The 14,596-nt window shown below is 38.4% G+C and overlaps 1 protein-coding gene across 11 annotated transcripts in view; it reads left to right on the top strand.

Moving 5' to 3' along the window:
* The window catches only part of MGAT5 (alpha-1,6-mannosylglycoprotein 6-beta-N-acetylglucosaminyltransferase), a 370,599-nt gene that overhangs the window by 347,328 nt on the left and 8,675 nt on the right, over window positions 1-14,596 (top strand). For all 11 annotated transcript variants that reach the window (XM_072613264.1, XM_072613259.1, XM_072613261.1 and 8 more), the window contains one exon: window positions 2,383-2,540. In XM_072613264.1, coding sequence (XP_072469365.1) covers window positions 2,383-2,540 — 158 coding nt within the window. The remainder of the gene's footprint in view (window positions 1-2,382; window positions 2,541-14,596) is intronic.

The raw sequence follows: 14,596 nt of genomic DNA, 5'->3' as shown, positions 1-14,596 counted from the left end.
ACTCATGTTACCTTGAGCTGTAAAATCCCAGTGCAGTTTTAATTAAATTACAGCTACAGTATTGGAAGCTGTGTGCTGCATGGCATATGTTTTACTATTAGTTGTACTGTGCTCCAAGACATATTTCAAGGTTGCCTATCGTTGCTCATCCTGGTCCCAGAGCAAATCATAATTAACAACGCTGATCAGGCATGAGAATGCAGCTGGGCAGGATAGGCCAAATGCCACCTAATCCTAATAGACCTAGGTGAATGACCAGTGGGAAGTTCTGTCCCTAGGAACATCATGAAGCTTTGCCTTTTATTCTCCCTTACTGTACTTGATTTAAATTGAATCCTGTTTTAAAATCATTTCTCTGTTCTCCTTATCGAGAACTAAGGGAGTTAGTGCCATGGTGAAAATGCCTCTCATCCAAGATCAAGAGTTCTGTTACTTTCTAAACTGAATTATTATACTTCTAATCAATGATTTAATAATTCCTCTATTAAGAAAAAAATCAGGCATTTCCTTAAAGTCAAATAGTGTGGCAGGCCTTTGTAATGGAATAATTAGTAATTAAGATTTATTTATTAAGTTAATATATTTATGATTCTTTGTCATCCTGAATTCATAGGGAATATCTTTAAAGTAATTTTTGTAGTCATTACCAGCATTAATTAGCAGTGAATTAGTTGATTAAATATTCAAATGAAATGACATTTCATTTGAAATACTATTTAATGGCATCTTAGTGACTTGAAAGAGTTAACAGTGACCAAAGTTGCCAACCTTACAATCTGCCTAAATAAGAAAAAACTTTCATTAAGAGCCATCTATGAATAATATACCAGTGTAGGAATAATAACAAGCCTTTTAAATGAATATGGTCTTTTTCTCATTGTCTGGTGGGTGGAGCAGAGAGACAGGTTTGGGTAATATTGAAGATTTAACAAATCATTGGACTTTATCAGCCTAATGGTTTCAGACTTGGAATAATATTGATGATGATGATACACATTTATATAGCTTTTTAACAATTAGAAAGCACTATCCACAAAATAATCTCATGAGGTAGGTAATATGAGTATTAACCCTGTTTCATCAAAGAAAAAGCTAAGGGTCTGAGGGTAAAGTGACATGCCTCTTGATTACCTACCTAGCACATGTAAGATGAAATGACTTTTAAGTGTATACTTGGGCTCATTTGGTTACAGCATGGTGCTGATACAAAGCTATAGGTTTGATCCCTACAGCGATCATTTGTCAGCACTAATCCTCAAAACACTAATGGTATCCAAACCCTGACTTGTCATCTCAGCACACCTCTGATGACAAGAGAACATAGATGAAACAATACAAACCTTTCCCACTGCTGGCAAAGAATTGAGAGGGCTATGACTTATTGACAGTTGTCAGCAGTGTTACAGCATACTATGAATTGTGTATAAACTACTAACTCAAATTTATCTTGTAATCCTTGCTACTGTGAAATTTGCGTTATTGTTAAAGTCTGACTAGCTCTGGTCATTTGCTCTAAAATGTTGCTTCTCCTGTCACCTATAATTATTAAATAGTACATTGATTAATAAATACCTTTCATTAGAATCAGTGAGTAGAACTCAAGAGATGAGAAAGTTCACTCTTGGTATAAATTGAGTAACTAGCTGAAATAACATTGGGTAGGAACTTAGCATCACTTGTTACAAACAAACTCTTTAGCTCTACTGCATAGGTTCGTAGACCATTAGTATTGGTAAAGAGCTTAGAGATGACCTCCTCCAGGTTCCTTATGTGGACAGTGCACTTATTAGCTATATGACCCTGGGCAAGTCATTTAGCCCTGTTTGCTTTAATTTCCTCATCTGTACAATAAGCTGGAGAAGGAAATGTCAAACCACTCTGGTATCTTTGCAAAGAAAACCCCAAATGGGGTCACAAAGAGTCGACTGAACAACATTCAGAGTTGTTTCATTATCCAAATAACCTTTAGTAGAACAGTTTGCCCTTTTTAGGTCACAATTGTCTTGAAGAGATCATCTCATCTACATGTTTTATGTTTCTTTTAGTACAAATAGACATTTAATAAATGCTTATTGATTGATTGATTTCTTCCTTCTTTCCCTCAGCCAATATTTATTAAACTCTAACTGTGTAAGTCACTATCCTAGGTGCTGAGAGAGCTACAAAGGTAAATACTGCTTTGAAATAGCTTTCATTCTAATAGGGGAGATGACATATGTGCTTATAAATAAAATATTCTATATTTTTTGAAAACAATATTCTAATTGTTAAATGCAGAAGATAAGTACAGAAAGTTCTAAATAGGAAAAGATCATTTCTGACTATCCCAGAAAATGTGACATTTGAGCTGAGCCTTAACTCATTGCTTAATTGTTGTTATAGGATTTCTGTCATGGGCAAGTTATGTGGCCACCACTTAATGCTCTGCAGGTGAAACTCTCTGAACCTGGGAAATCATGCAAACAAGTCTGCCAAGAAAACCAACTCATCTGTGAGCCATCTTTCTTCCAGCACCTCAACAAGGACAAGGATGTGCTCAAGTAAGTGCCAAGCAGAGGAGCTAGGCTCTGCCTGTTGATGGAAAAGATGTGCCAACTGCCTGTGTAGCCACGCCCACCAGTTTGGTTACTTATCCTTTGAATAAATATTTCCTTTTATGTCCAGGTTCAGAGCAGTGAGTACTTTCTGATTCCTAGTTCTGTACTGTTGAGCAAATGAAGAGAGTGGGAGGAGGGAACTGTGATTTCTACCACCACCCCAAAAATAGCTACTTTTTATTATTTTCTGTGATGAAGTCATTTACCATTCTTAGGGAGCTTAGTGACAGTCTCTACTTTGTGATTTTTTTATTTGCCTTGCTAGAGGTCAGGATCATGGACATTGTTTTCAATTCATTAATGTTTTTGAACTATGGAAGCCAATATAGATGAGGTTTCATGCATGCAAAACAGGAGAGGAGGCTTTTGCCAGCAGGCAGTTTCCAAATAACCATGAGATGAGAATAGAGCAAATGACATGGAGATGTTACAGAACAAAAAGTTCAGGGATCTCAGACTTTAAGGAGGAGAAAAGAGAGTCTAGAAGATATCCCATATCCATCTTTGGCTTTTGTCTACATGCCCACGTCCCTTGCATATATCTTCATTCCATTATTGTAGTTTCTGCTGAATTGATGTGTTTTTAGGTATCAGCTAAGGCTTGTGTTTCCCCTAGCTCAAGGGCATATAGTACTCTGTATTCAGTAGGCACTTAATAAATATTTGCTGAATGAATGAGTGTCATATTTGGAGCCTCTAGTGGAATTGCTTCTACTCTGTGATTCATTCTTCCCCCCAGTATCAAAATTCTATCTCTAGGGTCTAACTCATTATTCCCTGGATAGAAGGATTGCTTAGTCAGGAACACTTTTTACCCTTATTATCATTAATAAAACTTCCTCTCTGCTAGAAAAATTGCCTATAAATAATAAAATATTGTGATTACAATTACATATCTCCAGTCCACATTGTCTGTCATCCCACAGCACTTAAGAGGAAATTTAAATAATCGAGTAAAGTTAAGACTCACAGTATCTGTTTTTCATTTCCTGTCTTAAAACACTTCTCTTTTCTGTCATTTATCCTGCAAATCTCATGATACTCCAGTGGTAGAACACTTTTTTCTTATTTTGTTTTTTAAAGAAAGAACACGAAGCAACATCACCTCTAGGAAAGTTCTTTGGAGCAGAGATTTGGCTGATGCTGTTTTTTCCTTTCTTTGCATAATGGAGCCAAGACTAGAAAGCTATTTTCTGTTTTGACCAAAAGAAAAAAAAACCCCACAAAAAAGAAGAAATTATTTCGATCCCATACTGGCTCTTTGGACAAAGACTGATGAATTATGTATGTTGAGAGTTTGTTTGATATTCCCTGGGGCCCCTGCTGGGGTTAGGGCACTTTAGGCTATGATAATGTAATAATGAGGGTGTCAGGCCCCACTTCCATCATTATAAAGTCTCTGAAATGACCAACCTTTGACTTCTTTTCAGTATGTCTCTTGAGTCAAGTTAGATCATCCAAGCATATTTATTGAATACTTGATTGTGTGGCACCCTGAGCTAGGCTCTATACTAAGAGTGATAGAAGGCAGGCATATATTGCACAAACAGCAAACTAAAGGCATTCAACAAACATATGTATAAATCATGAATTTTCTCCTTTACCTGCAGTTAGTTAAATTCCAAAATATTTGTTAAGCACCTACTGTGTACAGAACACTGCATCCAGTGCTCAAGGAAACACAAAGATAAATGAGAAGCTCCTGCACTCAAGGAGCTGATAAGGAACTCAAACATATAAATAGCTATGATACAAATGTACAAAGAGATGTAGACAATTGTTGGTAATCCAGAGGAGAGAGAAAACCAGAGGGGAAGATTCATGGAAGAGCCGAGGCCCTGAAGCACAGAATTTCAGTAAGTAGAGCTGCATAAAGAGGGAACAGACATAAGGAACCACATAAGTAAAAGCCTAGAAGTGGTGACACTTGAGATGTCTAAAAGAGGAGTGTCTCTTCCATTTTGGCCAGAGTATAGGATATATACAAGGGAAAAGTGTGAGATCATTAGATTATAAGTTCCTCCATTAGACTAAAAGGATCTTGAGGACAGGGACTCTTTCTTTTTTTTATTTTTGTATCTCCAGAGCTTAACACAGCACCTGGAACATTGTAGGCATTTATTAAATGTTTACTGATTGATAGATATCAAACAAGAGAAGTAGTTTGGGGCTAGGTGGCAGAGAGGCTTAAGAGTTTGGAATTTATCTAGCATGCAGATGAAAACAACTGAATGTTTTTAAACCAAGTGTCATGATCCACAACTGTGTACCAGGAAGATCAGTTTGGCAGAAATCAGTCAACAAGCATGTATTAAGCCCCTGTGACATATATGTCAGGCATTTGTACCTAGTGCTGTATACAAGTTACAAAGAATGAAATGATTCCTGCCAGCAGTGAACTTATATTATCATGGAAAGCCCACAAGAATATGTAAAGAGCGCAAATATAAAGTTAATAAATATAAATACATACAAATCAGGTAACTACTTTAAGAGAGAATACATGTAGGATGAATAGGAGAGGTGAGTGAGTGGTCCCTCCTAGCTGGAAATATAGTACATTAGTCCAGGTGAGAAGTAATGAAGTTCTCAATTCAGTTGGTTGGTTATAGTGGGAGTGGAGGGCTGAAAAAGAAGAGGATGAGTTAAAAAATAACAGGACTCGACAGTTTATTGAAATGTCACAGATAAAAAAAGAAGCAGAAGTCCCAAATTGCTTCTATGTTTCAAACATAAATTCATGGTAGGACTTTTAAATCTAGGTCTCCTGGCTCCTAATATAGTGATGTTTCTACTGTGCCATGTTAACTTCTTTCCTTGGTCTACTCCCATGTAACACATGGAAAACGTGTATTAGAGGCTACCAGCTATGATGTGGGTGGGTGGCAATTTTCAGTTGGTTTATATGTTAGTGAAACTGGAAAAGAGTATCCTTCTCCCTCTTATTCTCTTACCCCTTCCCTCTGTCTCCCCCTCCCTCCCTCCTTCCACCCTCTGTTCTTCTCTGTCTCTGTTTCTGTCTCTCTCTCTCCCCCTCCCCCTTCCCTTTGTCTCTTTCCCTTCCTTCATCTTCCCCCCTCCCTCCCTCCTTCCACCCTCTGTCTTTCCCACTCTCTTTCTCTCTCTCCCCGCTCCCTCTTTCTCACTAAGTCCCTGTCCTGTCTCCCTCCCTCCAAGCTTTGTAACCCCATTCTGTTCTGATTCTTCTCATGACATAGACTGTGGGGACATCTGACCTTTGATGCCCCCAGCCCTAAGGGTTGCCTGTACTCCTTTTTCTGCTCTTCTTGCCTTTTCACCTTATTCACAAGTATGTCTACCTGAAGATAGCAACCTCCTTTTACCCTTTGCTATAATTCTCCTAAGTCAGCAAAGAAAAAAGCAAGAAAAAGGGACAGAAAGATCCCAGCATAGTGATATGTGTCTTATTATCCCAGAGGGTCCAATACCCACCTCTGTAACCAGCAGACTCGGTGATGGGAGGGGCTGGGGCTATGTGTGTGGGGCCAACAAACCCCCAGCCCTGCTTCTGTGTTTGTTAAAAGACTGAAGTGAATGCTAATGTTTGTAATAAAGCTGTTTTAAATTAATTCTCTGACCAAATGAGCCCTTTTTGAATAACTTATTCATGCATTGGTAAATGCTGATAGTGTTGTACCAAGTTATCTACAGATTCTTTTAAGGACTTCCTCTGAATATAGGTAATCCCGGCACATCCATATTCATAGGCAATTATTTTTTTCTAAACTGGCTCCTTTTTTTTTTCCTTCTCTATATTGGTTCCAGGCATCTTTGGAACCCCAGGCATTCCTTACATTTTTTCTGGTTCAGATATAAGCCATTTTCAAATTCTAGAGTCTCCTTTTCCTCAGGGGCAGCCTGACCCTGCCATTGTGGACTATGGCATAATATAATATAATAACAAGATTATTGATTTAAAGCTGGAAGGGACCTAAGAAGTCCTTCAGTCCTTCCTCTTTATTTTACACATGAAGAGCCTGAGGTCCAGGGAGACCTCACGTTCACATAGACATCAAGTGTCAGAAGCAGAATTTGAAATCATATCTTCAAATTCCAAACCTATTAGCATTTTTTTCAGTGCAGACTGCTGCCTTCTAATAGATAGTGATTAATGAATTCAATAATCCCAAAGCTACTATCCATTCTATAATAGCAAGCCCCTCACTACTTTTCATGAGTACAAACACCATAGGTATTTCATATCAGTCTTTCAGCAGTACTTATTATTTCACATATTCTGTATAAAACACTCTTCGAGGTACTTCAGGAGAAAAAAGAAGTATTAAGTCAGAGCCTCTCATGAGAAACTTAGAGTTTCTCTGGTGTGGGGGAGCACATTTTATTATTTCTCAGTGGTGCCTTGTCCATGCAGATCCTCGCATAGGTACTTAATTCTTCTTTATTCCAAAGAATTCAATGTGAGAGATGAGAGGATCCTGAGTAAGTCTTACTGTGGGTCAGTAAATAAGTTTTTTTTTCTTCTAGGGACATAACTGATAGGATGTAGAGGCACAGAGAAATGACCATAGAATCAAGGCCTGTTTTTTTTTTACAAAGTGGTGAGATTTCTTGGATCAAAGGTTAAGAGAAGTAGAAATGTCATTTGAGGTGTGAACAGACATTATGTTGACCACCTGTCAATGAACATCTTCAAAGACTCAACTTCTAAAGTCTTTGGAGCCTCTGCTTTATTTTTAAGTCTTTCTCTCTGTTAAAATGACAGCTTAGTTACCACTGGCCTAGCTTTATTTTAACACCTTGGATCATCTCTTTTCTTCATGCTTCACTTAGACATGGAAGACCCTTAGAGCTAATCTTCGGCTTAATGACCCAGATGAAGTCCAGTTGGTTCTACTATAGAGCATGTTTCAAAAGCATGAATTTGTTCCAATGCACCTGATGTATCAGGGAACATTTTGAGCATAATACAGATTTTGAGTTTGCTTCTGCATTGATTTCTTTTGCAAGAAACAGCATGAGTACTGACAACTGTCACTTTATAATAACTCAAAAGCTGTAATTTTTCTGATACACACTTCCACAAGCAAACGTCAGGTTTTTTCCAAGGTACAATACCATACTTCTTGTGTATCTGCTGCTGCAGTTGGAGCTATGGACAGAGAAGGGCTAGTCCACACCATTCCCTTTCTCCTTGTCCTCAGCCTTGGTCCAGGAGTGGCAGGCTACCAAACTTGCTTGTGCATCCTGGGGTGTGTGCTGAACATAGTATTTTTGTACTTTTGACCATTTAACATTTAAAAAGCCCTGCTGCCATTTTTATTAGATTTTTATCTTTTTTGCACGTGTCACTGACAAAATTTTTGTGTTGTGCGCCTAACTCCATTTCCTTCATAAACTCTGGTTTTATTGCATGGTTTTGCATAGGTCATTTCTATTTAGAATCACATATTTCATTATAACACAACTGCCTGTAATTTGAGGTCAAACCAATGAGCACAGTTTATAGTGGTGACAAATCCATGCTATTGCCTCTCCTCTCATAAGTTTCTTTATCTGTAAAATAAAGGGTAGGGAGAGTCTAGATGGGTGGGTTTATTGTGCCTCCCAGCTCTAAATTGTACTTTCCTATCACATTCCATGGAAAAGGACAAAGTTCAATGACTCCATTAGGCCAGTTTCCTTGTAGAACAGCCCAACCCTAGCTTAGAATAACCAGTGTTCAAAAAGTTATTGAAACATAAGACTGTCGAGAACATTAACTTGTCAAAAAAATTTCTCTGCATTGGCGACTTTCTAACTAAGAATGGTATTCATCCTTCTCAGTATTGAATTATTATATCTCCTTCACCCTTCTTTTGGAAGCCTTCCCTGATTAATCCCATAATCCCTCTAAACACATATCTATAATACCAGTAATATATACCACCTTATTTTTATCTATAACAGCATATAATACCTGCACACAAATGAATGTGTCTTCAAATTTTTGAAAGGCAACTGAGAATGAGAGGTTAGACTTACTTCATTTGGTCCCAAAGGGCCAATAAGTAGTTATGGATAAGCAGATTTTGACTCAGTATGAGAAAAAAAAAGATCTCCAACAATTAGTGCAGTCCAAACATGAAATGGGCTGCCCCATAAAGTAGTGAGCTCTCTGTTACAGCAAGTATGTCAAGAATATTATAGAGGGCAATTTTGCTTCAGGCGTGGATTGAATTATAGTTCAACACTTTATATTCTTTGGTGACATAAATATATCCATGTATGTGTCTATGTAAACACACAAATGCATAAAAGCTTTGCTATAGGTACTCATATATAGGAATAGCTGTGTGTGCACTAAGTTCAGAGACTACTTCAGGAGCATTCAGAATTGACCAAAATGATTTTAGAAAGTGGGTGTGCAATTCCAAAGTTACTTCTAACTTGAGTAAAACAGAACTGAGTCATGATCTCAAAGGAAAGTACTTAGGAAGATGTTTAAGCTTTGAGAGTTTCGCTTTGGTGAATTAAGCTACTGAACTAGATTTGATTTATTTACCTAGTTAGGAATTTCTTTATTCTACTTAACTGAATGTAGAGTTATTGGTCGTAATGACTATCAATAGACCTAAATGATCTCCCCAAATTGGTCAGGACATACTTGACTGTGTGTAATTAGACCAGATTTCCGTATGATGATTGCTCTGGGCTTCTACAACATGTTTCTGTGGTATATGCAAGTATTTAGTGTATGCCTCCTGACAGTCATTAGATTTTAAGATAACGAATTTCATTTTGGACATGTGTGTTGAGGTGCCTCTCTTGACAGCAATGTCCAGTAAGTGCATTGGTATTGTAGAACTAGGGTTCAAGAGAGAGATGAAGGCCTGCCATATCATCATGTACATAATGATGATAATGGAGCCCATGGGATTAATCACCCGTGGAATAGATGAGCCCACCAAGGGTTCGATTAGACAAAGAAAAGGGCCCAGACTAGTGTCCTACTTTAGGGGGTGGGTCATAGATGATGACCACCACAAGGGCAACAGAGAGGGAGCTACAGGTAGGAAGCAAACAAGGCAAAGAAAAAGCTAAAGAATGAGAAATTGTCCAACAGAATGTAAACTCCTTGAGGGTGAAGACTATTTCATTTTAGTCTCTGTAGCCCCAGCATCTAACAGAACATACTAGATGCTAAATAAATGCCTGTTGACTGATTATCCGGAAAGTCATCAACAAGGTCAGAAACTACAGAGAGATCAAAAACGATGAGATTGAGAAAAGGCCATTGAAATTTAAATCACCTTAGAGAGAAGTTTCAGTTGAGTGCTGAGTCAGAAGCTCAATTGAAAGGGGTTACAAAATGAGTGGGAAGTGAGGAAATGGAGGCAAAGTTTTCAGATCACTTTATATACATTATTTCATTTGAATTCCTTACTTTGAAAATTTATAACTTAACATAACAGCTTTTCACCTAATATCCCAGCTGGTCCCATTCAATACCGATCCTTAATGAAAATTTGATTGCTATGGTAGAAAGAAGTAAGGAGAACTGAATTGTAGTCTTGGTTCTTCCACTAGGTAGCAATGTGACTGGGAAGATTATTCACACTTTGGGCCTTGGTTTCTTACACGTAAAAGCAGGGGACTGGATGGTCTTCCAATGCCAGAATTCTGTGACATGTACAAATCAGGAACATGTGAGAATAGGAACATTTCTGCCATACTGGCAAGATGATGTATTTAAGTTATTGTGAAGGAAGTGAGACTTGAGCAGAATTTGGAAGGAGAGGCATATAATTTAGCAGAGACAAATAAAGACATGGCAAGGAAGGAAATGTGGCCTGAAAAAGCACAGCAGGAATCAGCAAGAGGGAGTCTGCTTGGTATATATGGACTTCATGAAGAAGGAAGTGATGAAGGCATATGGGGAAGTGATTGGTGGAGGCCTTTGAAGTTCATGATGAAGTTTCTTTTTTACAATGGAAAGTCATTTGAAGACAGTCCAAACTGGTCCAGTGTGATTGTGGAATATGACAGTCATTTCTGTGCATTATAGGATGGATAAATTGGAGGGAAAAGATCCAGAGGCTAAGAAGGAGGCAAATGTCAAAGTCTAGATTCAGATGTGATCACAGGGACTCAGACTAAAACTTAATTATAGGAATGGAGAAGAAATGGATAGACCAAAGAAATTATTTGGAGGAAGACTCAGCAAAGGGTTACTTCATTAGATGTAGAGTTTGCCAGTACTGGAGGACTTCAAAGTCTGGATTAGATGCCTAGGATATTATCAACAGATTCATGTTACATCTATGGATTGAAATAGACAATCTCTGAGGTTCCTTCAAACAGTGAAATTCTGTGATTTGTTTAAATCTTCCAATGATATTGTAATGACATAGTGGTGACTCTAAGTCTTTGAAGGCTATGTCAGAAGAGAGGTAGTATGGCATGGTGGATAGGAAGCTGGCTTCTGAGCCAGAAAGACTGAATTAAAGCCCTCCATTGACACATTCTGGCTGTGTGACTTTAGGCAAGTGACTTAGCCTCTCAGAGTTCTGAGACTATTATAAATACCCAAATTAACTATGAAGGACATATGAAGAAAAACACTATCTACATGCAGGGAAAGAAGTGATAAAAAGGAAGTATGTATACACAGACATACACACACACACATTCACTCACACTCACTTGTGTCTAATGGTAGCCATTGAAGGGGAGGGAGAAAAAACTTTACATAATAACTTAATTATATATTTAAATAGAATGAATAGCAAGTTATACATAATAGAAAGAAAAAAGAGTAAGTAAGATTTGTGTAAGCAAAGGAAAGAAGGGGTATTCTTCACAAAGAAAACAGTGTGAATGAAGGCATATTCACGGGACAGTAAAACCAAAATGATCTCCAGCCATTAGACATCACTCTTCTTGGCACTGGTTCCCAGCAGTTGATATGAGAGCCAGTCTCACCTCATGCTTGGAAATGACTGAGAAGCACAGGAGATAAGTTCATGTGATATGGGTCACTTCCTGATTGCAGGGTAGGAAGCAGGTGGTCTAAAGGGATGTTTGAGAGTGACTCTTGTTTTTCTAAGATCAGTTAAAGGTAGCCTAAATATCAATTATCTCAGAAAGCCCCAGCTCCAGGAAAATCGTCTCTGCCCTACAGGAACTGATTATGACTGCTAGGAGGGGGAAAAGAGTGTGTATTCAGAGGCTACAGGGAAGAGATTGTATATAGCCAGGAGGAACATGTGTGTGTGAACATGCATAAGCATTTGTGTATGTAATAAGTAGTGGAAAGGCAGTATATTTGGGCCCTAGATGTAGCTCCAACTGATTCTCTGGGTGTCTTGAGTGAAGTAATTTAACCCCTCTCTTCAGGTTCCTCATCTATAAAGTCGCAGTGATGCTTTAGGTGTTCTGTTAAACCATAGAGTCCTTAGGAAGACACATGACATAATAAATGCAAGGAACTTTTAAACATTGGCTAATATAAGTAGGACAGAGGTTGGACACAGTGGTGTTATCTAGTCAAACATATAGTCTTAACTTCTTGAGAGTCCTTTGCAGAAATTTATCAAAGTATTTATTGCCTATTATCCATTGTCCCTGTGAACTTCTCCATATTATATGTCAAACCCTATGAATATGAACTGCTTTGTAATCATCTTTATTAATTACACTAGTCTTGGTTACATGATTCTTGTCCTCCATCATCACTGGTCTGGGGTGTGCTCTTGAAATCCAACTGCCTAATCCTGGGAAGCAGCATGCCTGATAGTGAGGCCTCTATCCCCGAACCTCTCTTAATGCTGTGTTCAGCTTCCAAGCCATGGAACCAGGTGGTAGATGACACCAGGAAATAGTGAGGTCATTCCAGTACTTCCAACAACTAAATTACTTTGGATAGTGTCCAAGACAAACCCATGTTAATAAAAAATCCCACACTGAGGCAGTATGTGTCATAGATAATGAAACCCCAGTGTAGTACACTGAATCAGACTTGAGTAAAATAGCTATTTCTTAGGGCACCACCCATTAGATTTCAGTTTCACCCAGAGATTTATTATCTGGCCTTCAAGTCTAGTACTAAAAGGATGGATCCAAGTTATCTAAGCCTTGAACTGATTCCAGATGTTGACCTTGCCTGGTAGGTCCCAAGCCTTGGGTTCCACACTGAAGTCACTTCTTTCCAGTTACTACCTCCCTCAAAGAAGAGGCAATTATTCCTTTTTAATTCACTGGTGGAGTCTGTATCTATTCCAGCTCATTCCATACATTTGGGACAAATTGAGGGCAAAGGCTGCAATATGGTATGGTGGGAGGAATACTTGGAATCCAGGATACTGGATTCAAGAGAACTGAACCCAAGTCAGAAAATTCGGATTCAAATCCACTTCTACTGTTTATTACCTGCTTAACCTTAGGCACGTTATTTAAGTTCCTGAGGGCTTGGTTTCTTTATTAAAATAAAGGGTTAAGTCTAGACAGCTCTAAAATCCCTTGTAGCTTTTCAGTCTATCCTTCCCTAGGATCCCTCCCCTGTTGGTAGGGAGAGGGCCAGGTTGAAGAGACAGATTTAGGAAGTTTTTCAGAGCTACCAAAAAATAACCATCCTTGTATTTCCCTTCTCTGCGTAACACTCAGAGTTGGGAGATGCTTCTAGGCTTTCATAACCAATCACAACAAAAAAAATCCAGACCCAGAGATTAATAGGGATCCACTGTGATTTGTATGGTCCACAGTCTCAGACTTATTCTTTACCCTTTTAGGAAATCAGTCAAACCCATTCTTTCTCTCTGATCCCCTCATGATGGATGACCTTTATTTTCCCTGGCCTTCTGAAAGTGCTGGGAGTTCAAAAGAAGTCTCAAACTTCCTGTATGCCCCTAGCTTGGAACTTTATGCAACAACAACTTAGAGATAAGAGAGTAGGAGGTCCTCCTGAGAAGTGTTCCTACATCTCTTAAATAACATGCTGACTGAGCTGGGTTTCTTTGGCTTGGTAGGGGATTCCAAGGAGTGAGTGTACAAAAGTCCTTAACTCCTCTAAGTAGTTGGGACTTGAGAGTCCTTTGCAGAAATTTATCAAAGTATTTATTGCCTATTATCCATTGTCCCTGTGAACTTCTCCATATTATATGTCAAACCCTATGAATATGAACTGCTTTGTAATCATCTTTATTAATTACACTAGTCTTGGTTACATGATTCTTGTCCTCCATCATCACTGGTCTGGGGTGTGCTCTTGAAATCCAACTGCCTAATCCTGGGAAGCAGCATGCCTGATAGTGAGGCCTCTATCCCCGAACCTCTCTTAATGCTGTGTTCAGCTTCCAAGCCATGGAACCAGGTGGTAGATGACACCAGGAAATAGTGAGGTCATTCCAGTACTTCCAACAACTAAATTACTTTGGACAGTGTCCAAGACAAACCCATGTTAATAAAAAATCCCACACTGAGGCAGTATGTGTCATAGATAATGAATATACCTGCTTAACCTTAGGCACGTTATTTAAGTTCCTGATATAGCCCAGCCACACGAGGGCATATGTTTTGGAAGGAGTTGACTTAACACTGGAACATCATGACATCATTTTGAAAGTAAAGGTGGACCCCAGACACCTGCTTGGTGTTAATTAATATAATAAAATTATATATTAGTATACCAATTATATAATTAATTATATTAATAGAATTCATATGATAATATAATAAATTAATATAACATAATTAATATAATCAGGGTTTATATTAATATCTTACCCAACACTTTTCCCATAGAACATTTTAAGATGAGTAAAGGGACAGGATAAGCACGTACACATGAAAGGGTCAGTTATAATAATGTAGAGTTAGACATAGGGCCTGGGGTAGTGATTTTATGTATATTGGGAATTCTCGGGTGATGAAACACCTGTTAGAATAGGTCAGTACCTTCCCTCTAAATTGGTAGTCTTCTAGTTATCTGGAACACTAAGGGGCTAAGTGCTCTGTGCCAAATCAAGGGTGTAATGGAGCCA

This window comes from Notamacropus eugenii, chromosome 5 (genome assembly GCF_028372415.1).
Source record: "Notamacropus eugenii isolate mMacEug1 chromosome 5, mMacEug1.pri_v2, whole genome shotgun sequence".
Lineage (NCBI taxonomy): Eukaryota > Metazoa > Chordata > Mammalia > Diprotodontia > Macropodidae > Notamacropus > Notamacropus eugenii.
The sequence above is the reverse complement of the archived record's forward strand: the minus strand, read 5'-3'. Positions and strand labels throughout refer to the sequence as shown.